Source organism: Ciona intestinalis, unplaced genomic scaffold, assembly GCF_000224145.3.
Source record: "Ciona intestinalis unplaced genomic scaffold, KH HT000070.2, whole genome shotgun sequence".
Taxonomy (NCBI): domain Eukaryota; kingdom Metazoa; phylum Chordata; class Ascidiacea; order Phlebobranchia; family Cionidae; genus Ciona; species Ciona intestinalis.
In genome coordinates, this window is record NW_004190392.2 from 57,939 (window position 1) to 80,589 (window position 22,651).

At 37.0% G+C, this 22,651-nt stretch overlaps 4 protein-coding genes across 6 annotated transcripts in view; 2 read left to right on the forward strand and 2 right to left on the reverse strand.

Annotated features, from left to right (window-relative positions):
* Positions 1-22,651, reverse strand: part of LOC100178633 (protein OSCP1-like) — a 38,585-nt gene that overhangs the window by 3,024 nt on the left and 12,910 nt on the right. The window contains exons 1-2 of one of the 3 annotated variants that reach the window (XM_026838281.1): positions 15,527-15,684; positions 2,978-3,138 (exon numbers count right to left, since the gene is read on the reverse strand). The gene's annotated coding sequence lies outside the window, so the exon portion shown is untranslated. Of the gene's footprint in view, positions 1-2,977; positions 3,139-15,087; positions 15,387-15,526; positions 15,757-22,651 lie in introns of those variants that run through there. The other 2 variants (XR_003396715.1, XM_026838282.1) reach the window with 2 other exon arrangements.
* Positions 3,974-5,453, reverse strand: LOC100181000. Its single transcript, XM_002129189.4, has 3 exons — positions 5,111-5,453; positions 4,901-5,004; positions 3,974-4,481 (listed from the first exon to the last, which is right to left on the reverse strand). Exons 1-3 carry the CDS (start codon positions 5,236-5,238, stop codon positions 4,387-4,389), a joined length of 327 nt encoding a protein of 108 aa, XP_002129225.1. The 5' UTR covers positions 5,239-5,453; the 3' UTR covers positions 3,974-4,386.
* LOC100183346 lies at positions 10,171-20,198 on the forward strand. Its single transcript, XM_002122709.3, has 10 exons — positions 10,171-10,406; positions 13,600-13,708; positions 14,885-15,177; positions 15,295-15,400; positions 16,817-16,926; positions 17,638-17,918; positions 18,309-18,376; positions 18,632-18,784; positions 18,849-19,021; positions 19,240-20,198. Exons 1-10 carry the CDS (start codon positions 10,307-10,309, stop codon positions 20,163-20,165), a joined length of 2,319 nt encoding a protein of 772 aa, XP_002122745.1. The 5' UTR covers positions 10,171-10,306; the 3' UTR covers positions 20,166-20,198.
* The window catches only part of LOC101242996 (beta-1,3-galactosyltransferase 5-like), a 4,952-nt gene continuing 3,590 nt past the window's right edge, over positions 21,290-22,651 (forward strand). The window contains exon 1 of the mRNA XM_026838280.1: positions 21,290-21,494. Within this exon, the coding sequence (XP_026694081.1) occupies positions 21,400-21,494 (95 nt within the window). The 5' untranslated portion in view covers positions 21,290-21,399. The remainder of the gene's footprint in view (positions 21,495-22,651) is intronic.

A 22,651-nucleotide genomic window follows, 5' to 3' on the forward strand; every position in this document is an offset into this window, starting at 1 on the left:
AAATGAAAACATAGATCATGTTACCCCAACCTATGATACGTAAAACCGTTTGGTTGTTTTAGGAGTAAGACTTTCCGCTTCTAATCAAGCCCGTGTTTAAAAGAATGAACTGTGGTCTTCATGGCATTTATTATGAAACAGACTCACAAAACCGTATGTGATACTAAAAAATCTATAATCAGTACCAGCGGACATGTTACTTTTCTGTAAACCCGGTCAGGGTCAAAAGATCGTGTGACAGCTTTGGCAATTTAAGCCTTTTCTTGGCTTAGGGGCTAATATGGCCGCATTAAACCGTTTTAAAACCACCCCATAAGTCCTAACTGCCGGATTTAGTACACCGCGTTAATAATGCCTTGGCACAAAACGTTTCCTATTGTGGCTAAAGACGTAAACCCCTAAACATAACCTTTTAGCTGCGGCTACACCCATATAAATACCCTTATTGTAGTAATTTAGAGGCGCTGTCCCGATAATGGCTGGCGTTAAACTCGTATATTACGCTAACTGCAAACAAACTAAAATTGGAACATTACGAATTATACCATTGGGGTGGTCAAACTGGTTCAAGTCAAGAGCTGAATACATTACAAACACTTACTTTATGTCTGATCGGACTTTACAAGTGCATATTCATTATTTCATTAAATATACACATATATTGAAGGCCTAAGAATGTTGCGCAGTTGCAGGATAGTAAGTAAACATAAAACATTGAAATTTTGCGAGTAGTGCTGTTGCAATTACATTCTACAACGATTTCTTTACCTGTATTTTTGGTATTGGATATTAAACGCTTTATAAGTGACATTTCCTATAGGTTATCTCATAGTCACAGTGTATTTGTGTGGTGCTAGCCTTGGGGGCTTGCGGCATTTCAGTTCCGGGCAAAATTTTAGCAAAAACAAACAGTATGTGGTAAATATGCAACCTTTGAACAGTAAATCGAATTCCCACCCTGCTGAAGTTACTGAGAAATCTGCTTGGTACTGAGATTGTTTGCAAGATTTTGTGTGCATTAATGTCACATTAAAGTGCATTACGGGCCTAATGGTTATTTATTTAACGCTATGGTGTTCTAACGTGTGTTTACCACGTATATGTTGCTATTCCAGGCGCCTTTCTGGCTTTAAAACTGTACATTATGCTTACTTTTCCCGCCAGTTTCTGTTGACATTTAAATGCCACTAGAACACTGGGGCCATTGTGTGCACACAGAAGCCATTTTGACGTCATTGTGGACATGAACTAAACTCTTTCGGATAAAAAGGGTAAACATTAAAGTAAGCATCATGTGTAATCATACTAATCCTATTCAAAACACACAAAATAAGTGACGTACAGTAATAGCTGCAGCATAACTTAAGCTTTAAAGTTGTTGACGGAATCGTTTAATCTTAATACATGGATAAGTCGGATTTCTGCAAAAGAATTGACAAAAAGAGTAAATTGCCTAAATTTTGCAAAATTACAATACTGAAAACGCGCAAAAATACTTTGTTATAATATTGGCATATTATTTGTGCATTTTTATAATATTGGACAATATTTTTCCACTTTTTGATAATATTTGCACATTTTTTTTTCATTTTATCCCTATATATGCAATAATAATTATATTGTGAAAACAGTCATATAAAATTAGCGTGTAAACCGTAGAAGTTGTGTACATTACACACAGTATACGTACAGAGATTCCCACACCCGGTAATTATTCAACGTGTTTGTTTTTGTTAATAAAACGCCAACAAAACCGCTCACAATTTATCACACTTAAGCGCCCTATATGTCTTATTCGACATCAACCTTATTAAATCAGCGCCCATAAATTGGTTATAACGCATCAGATAGCTCTAAACGAGGTACAACTAATTTACGGTTATCAAAAGCGGTTTTATTGCCGATAGTACTAGGTCATGCCAAAAGGCCACCCACGAGAAGATGGAAAAGGTTTATAACATGGTTACAAAAAGTTCAATTAAAAGTTGCGGTTGCTAAAGTTAAATCTATTTTTATGTCCTATTTTTTTTACGGCAGCTGTATTGAACAGTTTTAAAGCTGTGTTTAAAATTATATAAATACTATTTTACTACAAAATAAAAGGGCAAAAGAGAATGAAAACATTACCCATTCAACTATACTCGTTACAAAACAGCCACATTATTTGACTGAAAAACGCATTAGTCGTATAGGTGCTTGAACAAAAGACGACATCGACTAGGTTAAAGGTCGCAGTTCCGTGAGCTGTCATAAAATTACCCTAAACCAATGCTTTAAACCGACTCAGAGTAATTAGTAAATGTAAACAGTTTGAAAACTATCGCCTCTTAATTATAAGGCTTACGTATGGTTACGTAACCACTGCGTAATTAGTCGCCTGCCCGGATTAATTCTGTCTTTAGAAGTCGTTAACAAGTTATAAACTTGAATTGAACCATGTCCGTTACTCCCTACATGGTGGCTGTTTTGGCCACCATTGTTTATAAATATAGTTACCGGGGCAGAGCGTTTACGTGTTTAGTTTTATTGGACTTAATACTGTTAATACTAACGAGGTCGTGAGACAAAATTAAACAAACGGAAACTGCTCTAACTGTAACTAATCCAAGTTAACAGAATTATAATTTAAACGCATTTTCTTTACATTCTAAAAATTCTAAAACCGTATTCTCACGACTCCTAGTCGACCGTTGTTAATTGTTTAAAACACGATCAGAAAATTTGGATATTATGTGCTAAGTCCCGTCTCCCCCACCCTACTATATGCTTTTATATTTCGGAAAATTTGTTTCGAAATATTAATACGTACATGTAAATATTGTCTTTTCCGTGACCCCCAAACACACGTTAATACCAGAGCACACAATTTGAGACGTACATTACTGTTATATGTACGTAACAGGTATAGCGATACGTTACACGTGTCTAATATATACTTCGTCGAATCATAATTAATAAAGTAGGTTTTCGTGTTTACCTGTCAAATACGTGTCTGATCCTACGTTCGGCATTAAATTACAAAATGTCAGTACACCCTGCGCCTGTCAAGCGCTAAGACGATACATTGTGTAGCGGATTTTCACGGTCACGTAGATCCAGCCAACAAATGTAATCAATTTCACGGCTCGGTGCTTTTCTCTGCAAAGAATTAGCGATAGTTCTAAACTGTAATCCAATTCGAAATCGAACCGTTTTGTAATCACGAGATTACGTCTAAAAAGTAAGAAACTTGTTAGTGGGTTTTAAATCTTGCGCGTATGAAACTTCTATCTTGGCCTTAAACCTTGTTGATACCAGTTTCCTACTTGAAATTACGTTAAAGGTTACAAAGGGCGGTTAAAACTTAAGTCACATACGCCATAGTTAAACAATTCGAGTATTGTTTTAGTATTGTCACACCTAGACCCATGGCCTGCTCAATACATCGATTAGGACGTGCTAGATCTATATACATCAAGCCATTACACACGGAAAGTTTAAAGTTACACGACCGTCTTTTTACTGGGCCAGGAATACGTGACGAGATAGCGTATGATTTTAAACATGTAGCATGTACCGCTAATAGAATCGTTACAGATGTTACTAATTTCGGATTAGTTTGTAACTTTCCCAAATCACCTATGGGCGATGTTTCTGCGCATGCGCGAGCCCACACGCATGCGCAATGACAGGGCGTACGTGAATCATTTGTTATCACTTGGTTTTATCAATATTTTGCCCGAATTGCAGCAGTAGTGCAATCTTAATTAAATTCCTATCGTAGTTTAGATACAGATAGGCGACGATACGGCACCGTCGCTTGCTTATACTAAAATTAATTAGTAGGTCATTATAACTTGGTATCTCCTGGCTTGTTTTGTATGAAATCACCGCCGAAATTATCCTCTTTTTCTGCGAAAAAGCCAACGAGCTGCGGTGGTATTTCCTAATTCTCGACTAGCATCAACAAAATATACGAAAAAATCGTTGGAAGTTTGATTTTTTACGAAGTACTTTATTTGCTCGACGGAATGCAACAGTATATTGGGAAGAAGGAATAAATATAAGAAAGAAAATAAAAATATATCGATTTTGGATGCCTTGAAAGCTGCTATCTGTTGAGAGTTGAATAATGATGGATAGCAAGTGTCGACTTCGGGTTCTTTGGCGGTCAAACCGGCACGTAATCGAGCTGTTATGACGACTTTGGTTGAAGAAACTCAATATTGTGGGGGTTTTCATGCATCGACCTTATCCATCAAGGTCGACGGGTCATCGGAACCTAATCCGCCGCCGGAAGTTGTAATATATCCCGATGTCCAACAACGTTCGGCGCCCAATGCCTCTTGCAGTGGGTGGAGTTCGTGACGTCATAGATTCTCTGACGTCATAGTTTCTCTGACGTCGTCACCAGCAGAAGCGGTGGCAGAGCTGACAAGTTACATGGAAACCTTTACGTTTCGAACGCCGCGACATGACCAGTTTAGTAGAATCGTCGATATCTGGAAATTCAAAGAAAAATTTAGTTTATGTTGCAGTGGTTTCGATATCACACAAAAAGTGAGGTTTCGGATTTAAATTAAAATATGCTTGAAATTGTTTGGAGAATTAAAAACGTAAAACGGCGAGTTTTTCGCTGCACCAAAAATTGAATAAAACGTGTCAAAAAATTATCGGAAACAAATATATATAAAAATGACATTTTTAATTTAGAACTGGATAATAAAATTATTTTCGTAATTGTTTTGTTGCCTTTGGCAATTTTCTTTTGCGCAAAAAGATAGTTTCTATTTTAGAGACTAATCGTTTTATTGGTGTGGCGAAAAATTTATAAATTATTTCGTCAACATTTATTTTTATTAAATAATTTATTGTTACGTCATATTTATTACGTAAAATTTATTGTTACGTCATAACACACCTTCTTCATCGACGTTCCTCTTAACCAGCATACGCGGGTTGCAGTAGTGTGAGATATATTTGCATTTGAAGAAAACGATGCCACGGCATTTTCGAACTTTTTGCCTGAAAATGAAAAAACATCTGTTAAAATCTGAAAATTTAGTTTTTAAATATATTTATTTATAATTTTTGTTTTAAAAAAGGAATGTTTTTGGTAGTTTTTACTTACCAGAAGTGCTTGCTGTATGGCGCTGCGTCTGAAGTTACAATTAAGATACAAAGTATCGTAAAAGCGATGTAAACTTTTGATTTTCTGCTGATCTGGCATGACAAAGTAGAATTGCTAGTTGTATTCATTTTTGCTGATGTTTTCAGATTAAAAATTGCTCTGTATATCTTGAAGATTATCTGAATTCTGCCTTCCGTCGTTTCGGCCGCTACTTATATATCTTGTGCCCACTGTGACGTCACAGACGCTTTTTTCTTCTATGCCGTAAAAATAAAGCTGCGCTGTTAGCCAAACTTAGAACCAGCGCTAAGAGATAGGATACCAAGGCAGTATCTGGAAACCGTTCGATAGTTAATCCGTAATTCACGCAAACATTCGAAAATGAGCCGGAAATTTTACCTTTATTATTTCCTATCTCAACACCCTAGCCCAATTGCTACGACTTAAGATAATATACAGAAATTCTTTACCGTATTAACACGTGGCTTAAGCGGGAAACCATATACGCTTTAATAAAGCAAGTCCTTTTGCCAATTGCCGCACCGGATTTAGATAAACATTACTCAAACAGCAGTAAAAAAATACCCACTTTAAGCACGTGTTTTTTGGCCTATATATTTAGCATGTGGTTTTCCGGCTTGAAATGTTTATTTAACATTGGCTAAAAGTTGGACTTCAGATTTTATCCGAAGCAATCAAAATAAACTAAGTTATGTAACTTTCGATTTTTATTAGTGGAATGTGGAATGAGTTGTTTTTTATGCATGGCTGGAAACCCAACCACTCTGTCCCAAAATACAGATGAGGCAGCGAGCGGTTCTGTAATAACCTTATGCTTACTGCCAAGGTATAATATGGGTGTGTTCTTATCAAGCACAGCAAATACGCTAGATACACATGGTGTATTTATACACTTTACGCTCGTTATCGAGTTATAACATGGGTGTCTCCTTACAAATCAGACGTATACACAGTGTATTCATTGACCTTAATATGCTATTGTTATCGAGTTATAACATGGGTGTTTTATTAAATATCAGCCACAAATGATGTATTCATACACCTCATGCTCACTGTCAAGTTATAATATGGGTGTCTTCCTATACACCAGACACACATGGCGTTTTCATACACATCACGCTCACTGTCGAGTTACAACATGGGTGTCTTCCTATACACCACATCCTATATTGTAACATGCGTGTCACACATACATCCATATTAAGATGCAAATTAATTAATGAATGCTTTTTTATAGAAGTGATGCAGCACTTAAGACATTATCTAAACAATCTTTTAGACGACATTTAAAATATATAACAACGAGGGACTTTCTCAAAAACGAAATCCCGATTTCGGTTTGTTTAGCCAACAGTATCAGAAAAAAACAACACTTCATTTGACATCATGAAACTCATTTATGAAAAGAAACTGTGTCAATGAAAATTACAAAGAATATAGTGTGTAAAACTAATGTTTAAGTACCTCATGCGCACTGTCCATCAGATGTAAAAAAAATATAGCGCAAACTTTTCTGATTAGAATTTTAATATTGTTTAATTAAATGTTGTTCATTTTATTTTACTTTGTATTGTTTGTTGAAGATAACGGTCACGCCTTTTATACAAAACGTTATTTCCTTTTTTTTATCAATAAATGTGTTTAATCAAGAAACTGTTGTTTTACCGTTATATCCATATTTCAGCCGTTGTAATATTTTTGTGCTTCGTTATCGTGACGGAAGGGAAAAAATAAATTTTATTCATTCACACTTCATGCATTAAATCGGTTATAACAGCTGAATAAAGTTTTTATAGCGATGTCTGACCGCCATAGTAAAGTAATGCCTGCTGCGAAATGTCTGCAAGACAAATATGCCCGGCTGCAACTAACCGCGGCAAGCCTCGAACCCAAGGGTTTCAGATTACATGGGAAAACAGACTATAACCCACGTATACGAGACCGCACTTAAAGTGTTAATGACAAATTCAATATAAAAATAGCGTAAATTGGGATACGAAAAATGCATTAAGTTATCGAAATTACCCGTTTTCAAGTACAAGGACCGAAGCGGCGCGATCGACTGTAAACCGTGTGCGGTAAAAAGATTAAAAGGCTTTGCCGTCGAAGGTGGCTTCTTTTGTGGCTTGGCTAACGCATTAAAAGGGATAGGCGAAGAGCACAACAAATTATTTTCGATCTGGTAAAGCTAGAAGTGTAATCGAGCGTTAGATCTGCCTTCAATGGCATTTTTAGTTTCGCGATGCGGATGCATTTACGTCAATAAACGAATGCTGCTGCTTCGCGTTCGGTGTATACATAACCACTAATCAATGTCCAAATACATTTTCTTCGAACTGAAATGATTCAGCCTGTTTTGAAGAAAGCTTGGATTCGTAAGCGGAAATTGTGACAGGTTAACGTTTTAAAGCTGTTTGATTAATTGGGGTTTATGTAACAACATGTACAAATACGTATGTTTTACGTAATATAGGAAGTTACCTTTTTACTGCGGTTAATTAAGCTTGGATTTTAAAACAGGTTTTGTGAAAGGAAAAAAACAAAAGTATAAAAAAAAACAACCGTAGCCAATCTTGGAGTATATGTTTTTTTGCACTCTTTTCTACAAGCACGTTTTCATTTTTTTATTTTCCCCCTTTGTTAATTTTTTTGCACCGAAAACACCCCTGCCGTTCGAAGAAATAGTTGACACATGTGGTGCCATGTTTCCGGATAACTCAAAATGCGATAACTCCTACCGTCTCTTCAATATGCCACTACAGGCTTCTAATCGGGAAATAATTTGCCCGATCTTTTAACCATGCGCGCTGTTATGGCAACAACTCTACTTCGTGTACGATGTCTCAAACCTGTTTTTATTTACCGCCGAAACCCAAAGTCTTGTCTGCCAAACACACAGACTGGTGCAGACTGGGCCAAAATTGGAAACCATTTTAGTAAATGAGATAATCAAATCAGGATTTTGTCGCTTTGTGAACTAATTTTACGGATTTTTTTGCGCTGAATTAAAACGCCGAAAAATAACGAAAAATAGCGGTTATGATATTATATTAATGCAGCTATTTTTGTGCTGCACAGTTTTTAACACTATTTTTAATAAACATTGTCAAATTTATTAAACAAGCCTATTTTTTAAATTAAAAAAAGACGCAAAAACCGATGTTATATAAACTGCAAGGCCAAAGTCATATAAGCGCTAAGCGAAAAAGAAAACTGTTTGCGTCTGAATAAAATACTTGAAAAACAACGGTCTATATATGTCTTTTGGACAAAAACAAGCACTACCGAAAACAATCTTTTGGACAAAAAAATACCGGTCGGAAACCACACTTTGGGAAAGAGTAATACACAGCAATTGTTGATCACAATATACAGTTCCAGTTGGCAAAGAAAAATTGCCAAATTTATCCAAAAGTGGAATACGCACTTTTGCTCTTTGGAACGCTTCGCATTGTGACGTCACAAGCCGAAACCGGCTTTGAAAATAACAACATTTCCGCAGTCAATTATTACAAAACAATCGGAAGTTATTGTACTGAAATAAACCTATAAAGGTCGCATGGAAGCTTTCGAATTGATTGCCACATAAAATAACTTTACAGAGGTATAACACATGCCTATAGATCATAGAGAAATGTTGTGCACCGCACAAGAAGAATATTTTGCAGATTCTTGCGGATTTTTACAGCAATTTTGGTCAGGTAGAAAGCCCTATAATGCAAATATTTACACCAGAATAGAGTAGCATGAAATTTGTGTGTTATCTTGCATTTGTAAACGACGAAACGCAATTTAATTCCTAATACAGTTGTTTATAAGCGAAATGGCCCCTTAAGGCACTGGTGTACAGATAGGAAAATGTAGATTCTTTCCTGAAAGGTACCTTTGTAGATCTGAGCCAGCCAAAAGCTCTACTTATCAGTAAAAGACATTTATTGTTCAATTTTCGCGTTAACGTAATGCGATTTTCTCTTATAGGGGTTCCACAAAATGTCATTAGGGCTGTGATAAAAATGCGACTAAAACGAGATATGGGTTTAAAAGTTGAATGACCTTAATTACGTCACAGATACTGACGTCATTTCTAGCGCTCGTTATTGCTGGTTAGCGTCAGTTTTACGCCGTCATTTATCTAGTCGTGCGTAAAGCACGTTTTACGTGGGGTAAACTAAGTTACGGGGTGATGTGTATAGCCCCATAATAGTGGGGTAAATTTAGACGCGTGGGTAAGACAATTTTCTCTTAACCCATACGGGGCCACATTTCTCTTAACCCAGCATGGTGCATTGATTTATTAAATATTTTGGACTTTGGCTAACCTAGAAAATTTTGTAAAAACATAACGTCATCAGTTTCAGTACTCCTATAGCATGGCTGGAGAATTTGGACGGCTTTAACATAAGCTGTCAAAACAATGTAATACATAGACATTCTGGCTACGTACATAATGTTAAACTGTATAATCGGATCAAGAAAAATTTCAAAGACTTCTTAAAAGAGGATATTTTGGAGTGGGGAAAGGTGGAACACCTTTTCATTCTATTTTTTTGTCCCATTTGGTAGTAAACAAAGAACATTCAAATAATTATAAAACCGTTTTCTCACAACAAGTATAATTATTTAAAAAAAAAACGATCAGGATAGTTAAATATTATTTGCTAAAGGTGTCTCATTTCACCCGACCCTACTATGTAACTTTTAAGTCGCATGTTTACCAAAATTTAGGGGGTAACGGGCCAACACTGGCTTAAACCCCTTGCGTGCCTTGCTGTAGGACCCCACCCATATAGAATGGAATAGCCCAATATTAAAGCGTTAAACGAAAAGACTTTTAAAAACCCACAATTTTAAGGTGTGGTATTTTTCTTTTGAAATTTGACAAAACAGATTAGGACTTTATACAATACACGTTGTATTCGTGGTACTTTAAATTGTGGGTTTTATTTGGGCCTTTTCGGTATTATAGCAAATGCCCTTTCTCGTGTAACATTTGACATGTTAAACAAGGATAAACTACATGTCTTTAAATCTACATACCAGAGAAATACCGGATAAGATTTAAGCTAAAATTTTGCTACAAAAATACACTGTGTAGGCGTCTTTGGAATTTCGGTTTTACGTCTCTCACGTTCTGCCCCTATATGTGACGTAAGAATACTGTTCTGTGACGACACAATGCTAAGGACATGTCACGCGAAAGAAATTCTAATATTTCTGACGCTTGTAGCAGAAATTTCAACAGCAGTACCGCTGCCGATTAGACCGACAAATACGGGTTAGTCATAACGTATCTACGCTAACTACGTAATGTTATTAGCTACCATATATATCCAATGACGCTACAAAATGCTTTGAGTTCAAAAGGGCGAAAATGTTCGCTTTTCAGTAATTGTTTTGTATGAAACTTTGCTTAAAGTAATCCCAAAGGTGTATGACGAATTATTCCTACGCCCACGTTTCATTTCTAGCTATATGGCTTAGCCGTCATTCGTTTTTGGAATGACGTTTTTAATGCCTACTTGATAGTTAGCACGTTTTGCCCACGTGACTACGTTGACCAATCACGTACAGCCGCGCTAAATCATTACGTAATACTCGAAATTATCACAAATTGAGTATCTTCAAAACAAGAGAGCAATATGCTTATTCGCTGGGTCTATTTATAACTGGCTAGAAAAATTACGTAATTATTAGAACAAAAAAACAGAGAAATGATGAACTTAAAAAAATAAATAATAACCCAAGCATACCGTTTGAAAATTCAGAGCAAAATTGAATAAGAGGATATACCGGTGTTTAAACGTCAAAAAGTAAAACGTATACATAATTATATAGCCGTATCCTCACGACTCTAAAAGAGCATTTTTAGTTGTAAAACCGCGGTTAGGCAATATTAGATATTATGTGCTACGGTACCCAATCTTACCGCACAATCCTATAGAGTATGTGCGTGTTATTGTTGGTTTGATTATTGATTAACCTGGACAATAAAGTATTTGCTAACGGTTTCCATCTTGCGACACCGAAGTACTTTATATATCATGACGTTATTGCTAACCTATACAGTACCGAGCCGTTTGGAAATGTCACAGCGAATTTAAAAGTTACAATTTGTTGTATTTGTAATGTTTAAATTTAGAAGACCTTTTTCGCTAGTACTTACTAACAGATAATAATCGTCTGGACAAAATATAGTCACATTACAAATGACACGTTAACGTTTTATTCGCTTGTTCACTTATTCATTTTATTCTTAACGTGTTATCAATGTATTTTTCTGGTAATTTCCTTTTTTTGCCATGGTAATATATACTGCATTTGATTTTGTAATCAAAGGCGTAAAAAATGGGTAATTTTTTTCTTTGTTTGTTATGAATGTAGTTTTTCTAATAATTCCCATCTCTTTGCAATGTTAATTTTGATTGAAATCAAGAGGATAAAAAATCCAAATTATGTTAAGTTTTACCCCGTATTATTAGCCATGTTAATACTTGGGACATGAGAACTAAAAAAAACATCGCGCGGCGGGGCAACGACAGTCTTTACAACACTGCGGGATCTCGTTTTCATAAATATACCATATTTACACCATTTGGAGCGCCTTTTCAAGTCACACTCTGGGCAATTTTGACCAAAAGTTTACGTGAGTGTAAGAACGGGTACAGATCGCAATCAAAATCGTTACATCCGGGTAAAAAACTCATCTCTGTTTTTCTGCAAGACTGTTTTGGTTTATTACGAACAAGGACGGTATTAATCTCTATGTATGGTTATTACGGCGCTTCACCGAAAACGTGCTGGTTGGTTTGATTGTTTTACTTATCGTAACCGCTAATCATAAGCAAAAGAAGCCGAAATCCTAAACTCATTAAAATCGGACATTACTTTGATTGGAAAATTGAGTATTACCTTATGGTTGGTTTATCTATTTTCCCAAATTTGAGATAGAAGAATACAACAGTGGGCCGCGGTTTGCTTATATGGCTGCGACAAGCCTTGTAGGTGTGCCCCGAAATTTTAATATTAAATAATATTTTTGTAATTAGTTTATATGTGAAAGAGGGGTTTTAAAACTGTGCACTGTGAAATAGAATCAAGTGTACCAAAATAATTGCAAAATAACAATATTTTCCAAATTTAGGTCATCGTAAAATACACTCCTGTGTAGCAGAGCAATTATAGGGTGTTTTCGGTTGTGCGCTGTAAAAAAATGACAAATATAGGTGGCCAAATTTTTAAGCAATTACCAATGATTTATGAAAGTATTGGTATGATTATTTAAATTTTAAAAAATACAAGTTTTGTGAAAAAATGATGTGTACAATATAAACTAATTCAGAAGTGTGTTATGACTGTATACAGACTAAAACGAGAACCACTTCTGCTATGGGATATAGCATTGCATCCAAAATTACAAATATGTCTGACTAATACGACGACTTTGTACATAACATAGCAATTTAAAACGTATTGAAAAACACTTAATGTTTGTTACAACACATTCCGACAGAAACAGTTTAAATTTAAAGAACGCGCTCAATCGAAATCACGAAGTTAGTATAGCATTTCGAAGGAAACAGATTATTGTCGCATTTGCGTGAAGAGAATTGAACATCCGGACTTAAAACACGACTCGGAAATCCGATCGGGCCAATCAGCGAACGAAATCAAGTTCGGATTTCCGAAGTCTGCCGAAAAAGCACGAAACGTGTAGCAGGAACTGGGTATACTGTCGGCGCACGAAAAGGCAGAAAAATGTCAAAGTAGCTGATTAATAACATAACATGCTTCACCGGCGGCTTAAAGTCTACGTTGGTTTACCAAAAGAAGTTAAAACTTCATTTATCACACCACAACGCCAGCTTTGCAGCAAGACGTTTGTTTTGACAAAAATTCAAGGCAAAGTCGTCGGAAATGAAAATTCGGCGGTTTTTGCACCTTTTCCGAGTCACGATCTATTTAATGTCGGTTTGACTAATCTCCGAACGTTGGCTAATAACTGAGGACCAGCTGTTTGCTTAATTCCGCGCCAATTCCCATAAAATTCAGGTGTGGCCGTTAAAAAGTCGAACGCGGTCATAAGACACACCTAATACACCTAAGTGTATTTACTCCCCCAATTTAAGGCCTGAAAATCGGCCGTTTTGGGGAAAAGGCAGTAAATGGAAATTGGCAGCTTTTTTGTGCAAATAAGCGCTGTACATATTTAACCCACTAGCCCGTGCCAACAGTTGCAGCACTATTTGTGGATAAACATGATAAAAATCAATTATAAACGCCGAACGATCTGTCTAAAGTTGGATTTCAGCCTTCACCTTTAAATGCACTTAACCCAGGGTGTTTTCGCCACGTTTTAGCGGTTTCTACCCAATTTATCAAAGGCGATCGACATTTCCAGCTACACAATCACAACCGCTTCGACATTTGTATTAAATTTCACTAAAATCGCCCTATTTTCGGATTTTTAGATTTCGCCACTGGCTTTGCCACAAAAGCGACGAAAGGACTTCTGATTGGCTGCCCGCTGGTCACGTGTTTGCTAGTTGGTACCTCATGCGTGAGTTGTTGCAGGCGAAGGTAAGATTTCATATTTATCAGCAACTTTTCTCGTATTACGCCGTGTGTGGTACCTATGTATTAATTTCGAGTTATCGATAAAGGAGAAACAAATTACCTTCATAACAAAAAACCGCTATTCCCTTTACAAAAAACGATTGTACTTTTCGCGGCCGCAGTATAGCGAAAACCGCATGACCTGAAAGTGGTACCACTTTTATGACGTAAACACACTAACAATTGGCTAGTTTAGGGGGGTAGCGGTCCAGCGACCGCGAGTCCTTATCCGCTCAATTACGTCATGATAATTGAATAAACACATGACAGAAGTTAGCCAAAAATATCATGACGTCATAATACGATAGAACAATATGCTGAGGTCATACTAATACGTGTTTTTTTCCGAAAGATATACGAAAGGTAAATCCGAAAGGTATTTTTTCCGAAAGGTTACAGCACGGTAGCGCTGATTAGTTTAGCGAGAAATGGGAATAAAAACGCGCTTTGTTTGCCGAGTGATTGACAAGTGATATCATAGCAAGTTGTAATAGCGGATAAGAGCTCTTGTCATTATGTGATAGCGATCTTAATTCTAAACTGTAGCGAAGCCACTAATTTTAAACTTCTAAGCCAGCCTGCGTGCGAATTGCGTTAGAGCAAAGCGCTGGCGGGTTTTTAAACTCTAAAGTAAATAAAAAGGGTCAAACCAATAAGCACTTGCATGTGTGGGGTACTGTGTAATGAAACGTTAGAGGGTAAACTGGTGTACAAGAATTTTGCAGCGGGGTACGGCTAAGCTCTTTAGCTTACACGATGTTAGGTTACTTGCATATATGCTTGTGTAATCCTTTATAATCTATATGACGTGCATATACATAATCTTACTGGCAGTTTGCCGCATTTTAAGCATTAAAAAGTTCGAAAAGACCACTAATATCATGCTGGGTTTAAAATGGCTGAAATGTTTAGCTATTTCAAACATTTGAAAGTCCAAACTAACACGGCGGGCTAATGTACCGGCATGTAAACTTTATAGATTTCGGAAAAAAAACTCCTAAAATAAGATGTAGTCGTGACAGCGGTCAGATAGATAAGAATCTTTTTGCTTTTCTCACCAAAACAATCGGATTAGATTAGGCCCATGCAATAAACAATGTGCTGACTGGATACATGTAACTATAGCAAACTTTTTGGCAGGATTGCCCAACAAAAAATTCGGAGATTCCAAAAAAGGTCAAAAAAGGACGAAAACGGAAATGTAGGTGTGGTCACAGTAGCTGAAGAAAGTCAAGCAAAAGTGGATAAGGTCTCACAGTCGGACCAGAGCCAGAGCAATGGTCAAAAATCTACACAAGCTGAGATACATACACCTGACAATGTCAAAACTTTAGAACTAGGGCAACAACAAAATAATTTATTTGTACAGTCATCGAAATACGTCACAATCATTGAAAATCAAACATACGAAGATATTGTGACGTCATTATCAGGTTTGTGACCGCATAGTTTGGTGTTATGACCCTTCAAATGTTTGTCCCTTAAGTGCAAAACGCTACTGACGCGATTTTAACTGTAAAAGTTTAACGACTTCCACTCTATTCCATTAGGTGATTTCTCCGCGCAACGTCACAGCGAGCATTATGACGTCAACAAACAGAATAAACAAGCCAGCGAATACGAAAACGTCAAATCTGTCACCCTAAGACAGCGAAAGTACGTAGATACCTTTAGCAAATGACCATTTGTGTCAATTTGTGCAAAAAAATGCGTTATGAGAAAAGACTGTGTAGTTATGCATGTTCAAACAGTGTATGTAAATATTATGATAAGTTTATGTACCTTTACTTGACTACCGGCGGTATCTTTTCATTCAGATACATTTTTCCATAATTTGCTTTTTGTGCCATTACAGAAAACGCCTTCGCTTTTTGTTGATCAGAAAGCATTGTATAACCCAAAACTCGTGGTTTCTTAGAAGAACCGTCCCCTTTTCAGCTTAGGTGTTACATGTTTCAAGTTAACTGATGCAAGTACTCAGATAGTATAGGCTAGCCTATTCTCCTATGCCCCTGAAATACAAAATGAGATCTATATATTGGATCTTAGTTATTTGATCGCAGAATATCCGTATCTCAAATATTTGGAGCACAGCTGGTGCTAAAGCTAGCTGTAAACAGCAATAAACAACTAGCATTCAAAAGCAGTACCTTAAAAGCAGTCTTCTATACAAAATACTATGAAACTGTCGTCAACACAAAACGTTACCAGAAAACACAAAGTAATTAGCGTGTAAAACGGGTAAACTAGCACACACTTTGACGGCTCAAGGCGCAAAAAGCGTGTAATAGTAATGAACTGCTAGGCTAGAAGCATTAATGAGACCAATGCAAAATTCGACGTTACGTAATTATGTAGTAGGGTGGGGTAAGATGAACATGTTTTTTTTCTCGTCTTGTTTGGTAGTAAACAAAGAATACTAACGGAATTATTGACCGTAGCCTTGCGACTCTAAAAATAGAGGTGTTAAATTTAAAATACACGATTAGGAAATATGGGATTTTGGTGCTATAACAGTAATCATCTTACCCCACAGTACTTTAATATAAAAATGGCGATTTTTGGCAACCCTAAATGTACCGGTACAGCCAAAACACACTGTGTACAACTTATAGTACCAGTTTGACAAAGATCCGATCTTTTAAAGATCTGTTTATCTGTATTGTAGATATGGGTCTTAATCTGACAGCCATTTTGACCAAAAAAAGATAAATAGTGATCTTATGCTTTTTAACTGTTTATGGAGTAATTCCGTGCACATGAGTTCAGTTTAACCTTAAACAGTATTGCCTACAAGACAATGCACACATAACTGCTATGACTCATGTAGTTCTGGATATGCAAAGTACAGACTCTAAACACAGTAACATTGCGTGTGAGCACCCCGAACCAGTTCAAACCGGTATTAAGCGGCCCTTTATAAAGTAAGTACCGCAACGTATAGTAGTTTACAAAAGCAAATTCGCGGGCTACGGTTTATGATACGATAATCAGTCAATTTACGATTCCGGTTCAAACCGCTGGCGAAAGGGCGAAATGACGTAACATGTGTATATTTTCACACTCATTCAGGATGGTACATGCGTACGAGACCATAGAGTGCGTCCCCAACGGTGTGAAGATAGTCGAAACCTTGGTCGTCCCAGAACCGATCAAAATCAAGCGAGAATCCAAGAGCCAAGGTAACAGGATGTGACGTCATAAACCAGCACAACAATGCCCCATTGTGACGTCACAGTAACCAACAATCAGTAATATGACGTTAAGACTATATGAGTTTTGGCAGCTTGTCAAATTTCGATAACGAAGCAGTTAAGACATGCTGTCACCCTGGCCTCGACCCTTGGTATTTGGGGTAAAAGCAAGTTTAGTTATTTTTGGGGTTCTTTCTGGTCGCCAAAGCTAACAGATCGTCAATAACTTGCCCCACGCGCGTGTTTTCCTTCAGAAGTCGCGACGAACGCTTAAGAAATGAGCTTTGAACAAGTTTACACCACATGGATAATTAACCTGCGTACAGTAGTCATTTATTCTGACGGGTATCAAATTTCGACCCAAATTTTGTTTCTACACAAATTAAAGTTGCACCCCGAAAAATTGCCGTATTTCTTCAACATTTTCTTGTGTATATAGTAATGTGGGGTAGGATGGGATACCGTAAGAACTTAAACGTCAGCATATTTTCGGTCGTGTTTTAGACAATTAACAACGGTGTTTTAGAGTCACAAGCTTATACCGCGTATACGGTTTTTATAATTTTGTAAACATTCTTTGTTTATACTACTAAATGAGATGAAAAAATAGTGAAAACATTTCCTATCTTACCCCACATGGTATATGTATATGTGTTATATAATAACCTATTAGTGTATGTTCAATTTTATATTTTGCAGACCTGACTATTTTTCCTTGCCAAGAGTCGCAGGATAAAAACAATCCTGATCTGGACGTTAACAGTAACCCCCCGAATACAAAAAGACTACAGCTGGCTGTGCGCAAATCAAGCATTGTTCCAAGGGCATCAATGCACGAAACGAAACCGAGTAGCGACATCGGGCCTTCTCCGTACCTTTTGCGGACGTGGAGCGCCCCAAATTCCGGCGGAGCTCGAGAAAAATCACCAGGGGAGAAATTCGCAACCGACCCAAAGCGGAAAAATAAGCGACGGTTTATTGTAAGCTGAATCAAATGCAGTTTTTTTTTTATCGGAATATCTAAACCGTTCATATTATAAGTTGGTAATTCGTAAATAGCAGGTCAGAGTAAAATGGTCCAGGTTTTCAATCTCCTTTCTCGTCCCATTTAGTAGTAAATAAGGACATTTACATAATTAAATGACTGTATCCTCATAACTCTATAAGAAAGAGCCTTTTTAATGTTCAAAATACGATCATGAATTATGGGAGTTAGGTGCAACCAGTACCCACCTTACCCTAAGGTACTAAACTTATTTTTGTACCAAGTCCTGCAAAGGGCATGGAATGTGTTGTGTAGTGGGAACTATATACGGCAATGTTGTGAGATTTTTTAATTAAGTTTACTCAGCTGAGGTTACTACTTGCAGGGCGTGTCCTGTCTTGGCGAAACGGGAGAAGAGAAATTTAAAAGTGAGGAAAAATGCAGCGCCAAAAAGTAAATCACACTCGTTTGCAAGCAGTGCAAAACTTAATTTTCGCTATACCAAACTTAGTTTTCGCCATATCGCTTTTAATGTTGTATTTACTGCAATGATTAATCTTCATTTTGTTTTACATTTTAAGACATTTTGTAATTGCTGTGAAAATTTCTACAGTTTTAGAATCTTTGGGGCATTTTTTTGTAATAGCTAGTCATTTATGTAAAAACGTTCCTTAAAAATGTTGTTTGATAATAGTCGGCCCCTTTTAGGGACCCACCACATGCTGTGCGCATGCGCAGAAGAACGAAACGAAAAGTAAGAAAAACAAGACGTGTCTTGGACGAAAAAAGAAGAAAATGCATTGCCGCTAGGGGTCAGAACAAATCACAAAACGACCTTAACTTAAACGGGGGACAAAACAGGTTACACTTTGTGACGAAAATTTTCATGACGTCATTAAATAATCACGTCACAATACTGATTCAGATGGCCGTTGCCAAGGCTTTACTTTGACAGCAGCAGTGGAAGTGACGTGTTTAGGTTCAAACCACGTGCTAAGATCGTTGAACCGTGTCAGGACTCATCGAAGCGTGAAGCATCGTTGCTGGAAGATATTTGGTGCCATTTAGACGAAATTACTCAAAAGTCGAATCTAAAAGGTCTTTACGCTATTGTGTGTATATAGTGGTTAAAATCTATGTTTAGCTCTACCACGGTTTCGTGTCTCGACGATGCTACCATTGTAGGGGTGTGTGTCATTGGGCAAAGCACTTAACGGCTGTTGCCCCAACCCAGTGATGCCTAAATTTTCAGCCATATATTAAAAAGAATAAGTTAGTTTTAACCATTGTCATTTTCGTTGAATTCATTGTTTTAGAATCTTTTTCTTCGAGAAGGGCGTCAGTTTCTCTCGTAAGCTCAAGCGAGGATGACGTAGAACCGTTGCCTAGTAACAGTGGTGACGTCATCAGCACTGATGACGTATTAACTGCGTCACGAGGCAGCACAACTGACAGGGGGTACTTCACTTACAAGCAAGTGAATAAAGCTCAAAGTCGAGTTCTATCGAGCGGGATATCAAGTTTGGGGAAATACAGTAGTTTTAACAGTTCGAGAGACGACTCCTTGCTTGGGGTCCGATCCGTATACCCTCGGGTCATGGTTGTCCCGAAAATTACAGTTTCTTTGCACTCGAATAACTTGGCTGAGAAGAATGGTATGAGCGACTCGTATTTGAAAGTGCTGGAAGCGTATTTTGACACCAGTGAAAACATATACGAGGAACTATATAAATGTGTTTCGATGTCTACGCAACTGGGACCGCACCAAGAGATTACGAAAGTCACAAATGTGGTTGAACGTAAAAAGCGCGGAACTGGAAATCAAGGCGAAGAAATAGAGATGGAAAAGGCTTCAGAAGGCAACGAAACACCGGCGGCTACAAGTCCACAAAGTAGCAAAACAACTAAAGTAATTGTAGGCGTAGAAAGCGAACCAGCATCAAAAAGATCGAAAGTAGATGACGGTGAAATCATTGACAACAAAACAAGTCAGGAACAACGATCTAATTTAACCAATGACGTCAGCGTGACGTCATTGCCCTGTTTTTCTGGCAGGATCTGCGCTCAAGGGGCGAGGGCGTCGAAAAATTATGTGGTTGTTCCTCCATCTGTACTGTTGCGTCATACAGGGTCAATAAGCGAGGAAGAGCGCTGTAAAAGTGGCTCTCTTGCGCTATCTACCGGTTGCGTAAATGAGGTTTTGGAGGACCCATTAGCAGTGTTTATGGAAATGAAAGTTTAATTGTATTTTTAGAATAAAAATAAACTAAAATATAAAGCATGTTCCATTTTTTCGTGACTTCAAGCCTGCTTATTGTGCAACCCAAAGCCTTAAAAGTTGTAACAATTTCTATTGCTTTGGTGTAACCTAATACACAGAGTAACACAACATATACAAAGAGAAGGAAATCAACAGCAAAACAATACTTCTTTAAACTATGGTTAAAAGTGTGGAAAGAGTATCAGTCAAAAAGAAGGGCTGTTAAACCGAAAACAGCGTGTTCTGTAATATCTTAAAGTTAACGAACGAAGTAAATAACAACAGACACAACTTTAAATTACTGTAAACTTTACAATATTTCGTAGAAATAAGATGTCAAAAACTGGTCTATACCCGCCTATCAACCTACCGTTAGCATTAAAGCTTAATGGTCGTACAGGCAGTTAGTTTATATAGAAGTTTATGAGGCGATTTGATTTAGAATTAAAATTTTGGTTTCAAAACAATTTGGTTGTAGTCGTTTATGTATCAACTTAGTTTAGTGTACTTGTTTACCCCAACGTTTTACTATAAAGTTTACAATGTCTAGTTTACAATGTGATGTTACATAGAGATTCTAGTACAGTTTTAGTAAAGCATTATCAGTAATATCGTTGTCCCGCATTTGGAGAATATATGAGCTAAAGGTGTCGCATTCTTTCCCATCCTACTATATGTTACATTCATTAATTCATAACTGTATATTTAGGCTATATAAGTTACTTTTCGTTTCAGCTGATAGTATATACGCGTAACGGCAGAGATTGACATTAAAGGTGGCTGTACATTGAATGCGTACTGCGTTAACGTACGTAAATCGCATCCGAAAACGGACCGACAGATTACGTACGCAAACGGAACGATTTCGAATGGCATTGCGTTAACGGACGTTTCGCAAGTTTCGGACTTAACGCATTCTGTGTAAAGACACTGTCGGAAGCCGTCGGACCGAAGTTTACGTGCGTATCATACGCAAACAGACGGAAACGGATTCTGTGTACAGCCACCTTTAATATTAGTATAGAGATTTAAGAGCAATGAGAAATATTGATATTTTGTTGGTTTAAAACTAAAAGACATAAGCAGCATATATGAATATACTTAAGTACATACGTAGCTTAGGGTCTTTGTTGTCACACTTTTGCTGTGATTTAAAGCTTGTATCATCTGCTTAGTAAAAGGCCTGAACTTAAAATGTAAACTCAAAAACAAAAAAATGAGAACAGCCATAAAAGGAACCATCTTCTGTTTTGGAATCTTTTCTATTGCAATGACATTTTTAAACTTCCGGTTTCAAAAAGGTCCACACAGGTAAAAAAAACAAACTCGATTTGATATTAAAGCAAGTATAGTAGATTGGAGAAAGATGGGACACTATTTCGTTTTATTTTCTCGTCCTATTCTAAAGTAAATAAAGAACATTCAGAGAATTATAAAACCATATCCTCACAGCACCCATAAACCGTTGTTAATTGTTTAAAACATGATCATAATATTTGGTTATTATGTGCTAAATGTATCCCATCTTCCCCATAGTACAATATGTTATGATATAAGGCTATAAACACCTTAAAACGTATATAGAATCGAGTTTTTTTCTGTAAATTACCAGAAATGTAATCGCGTCGTGTTACCACGAAGTAAACTAGAGTAAAGGAGTGTTAAATTCTGCCGCGATCCAACACAAACCTAACAACATGATAATCCACTAACTACGAATGGTAAACCTATTAAACATGCTTTAAAACACTGCCCCCCTGGTTGACGGTATCTATATTATTGCGTAAAACGCATTATCGCGATCAACGCATAAACGAAATAAAATACCCGTTTCAAGTTGTGTTTTAGCCTCATATATTTACCATGTTTTGTTTGAGTCGTATAAATACCGAGTGTAGTCCAACTGCCGTCTTTGTGTGTCCAATATAGAGTTTAACCGAACTTGTTAGGTGCTGTTTGTGTTTCCTTTTGTAGGAAGGTGTAAAACAGCTTTATTTACTTTACCAAGTATTTAGGAGGTTCTAAAAGGCTTAAATGTTAAAGAGGTACATGCATCATACTTTAACCTCACGTAGGAGGTATTTTAGCCTTTTTATATAGGACTACATTAAAATATTCACACAAACGGTTGAAATGAACCGGATCGCGATTCGCTATTTGAATAACAATGGAACGTAACTCATCCCGTATAGCGGTTTAAACCAACGTCACGTTAGGAAACGGCGCTTGTGTCCGCCATTACGGAGCCCACAGAGCGTGAAATACAAATGCATGGTCGGCCCATACAAATGCATGGTCGGCGTATGCTTATTGGGTTCTTGTAAGCGATACAAAGCTAGAAAACACGCATAGTGGTTGTTTTAACATTTAAAATATAGGTTATAATATAAATCATTTTAAAAGCGGAAGTATAAAAACTTTTGTTCAATCCTTCTTTTCTAATAAATAATAATGTTAAAAAATACACA

Excerpts from the sequence above, each read along its gene's own strand:
- LOC100181000 (XM_002129189.4), bottom strand. The coding sequence starts at position 5,238 with ATGAATACAACTAGCAATTCTACTTTGTCATGCCAGATCAGCAGAAAA. Across the intron at positions 5,005-5,110 it reads CCATACAGCAAGCACTTCTG|GCAAAAAGTTCGAAAATGCC; the intron begins GTAAGTAAAAAC and ends TTTCATTTTCAG. Across the intron at positions 4,482-4,900 it reads GAGGAACGTCGATGAAGAAG|ATATCGACGATTCTACTAAA; the intron begins GTGTGTTATGAC and ends TTGAATTTCCAG.
- LOC100183346 (XM_002122709.3), top strand. The coding sequence starts at position 10,307 with ATGCTAAGGACATGTCACGCGAAAGAAATTCTAATATTTCTGACGCTT. Across the intron at positions 13,709-14,884 it reads GTGAGTTGTTGCAGGCGAAG|GATTGCCCAACAAAAAATTC; the intron begins GTAAGATTTCAT and ends ACTTTTTGGCAG. Across the intron at positions 18,785-18,848 it reads TTAAACGGGGGACAAAACAG|ATGGCCGTTGCCAAGGCTTT; the intron begins GTTACACTTTGT and ends ATACTGATTCAG.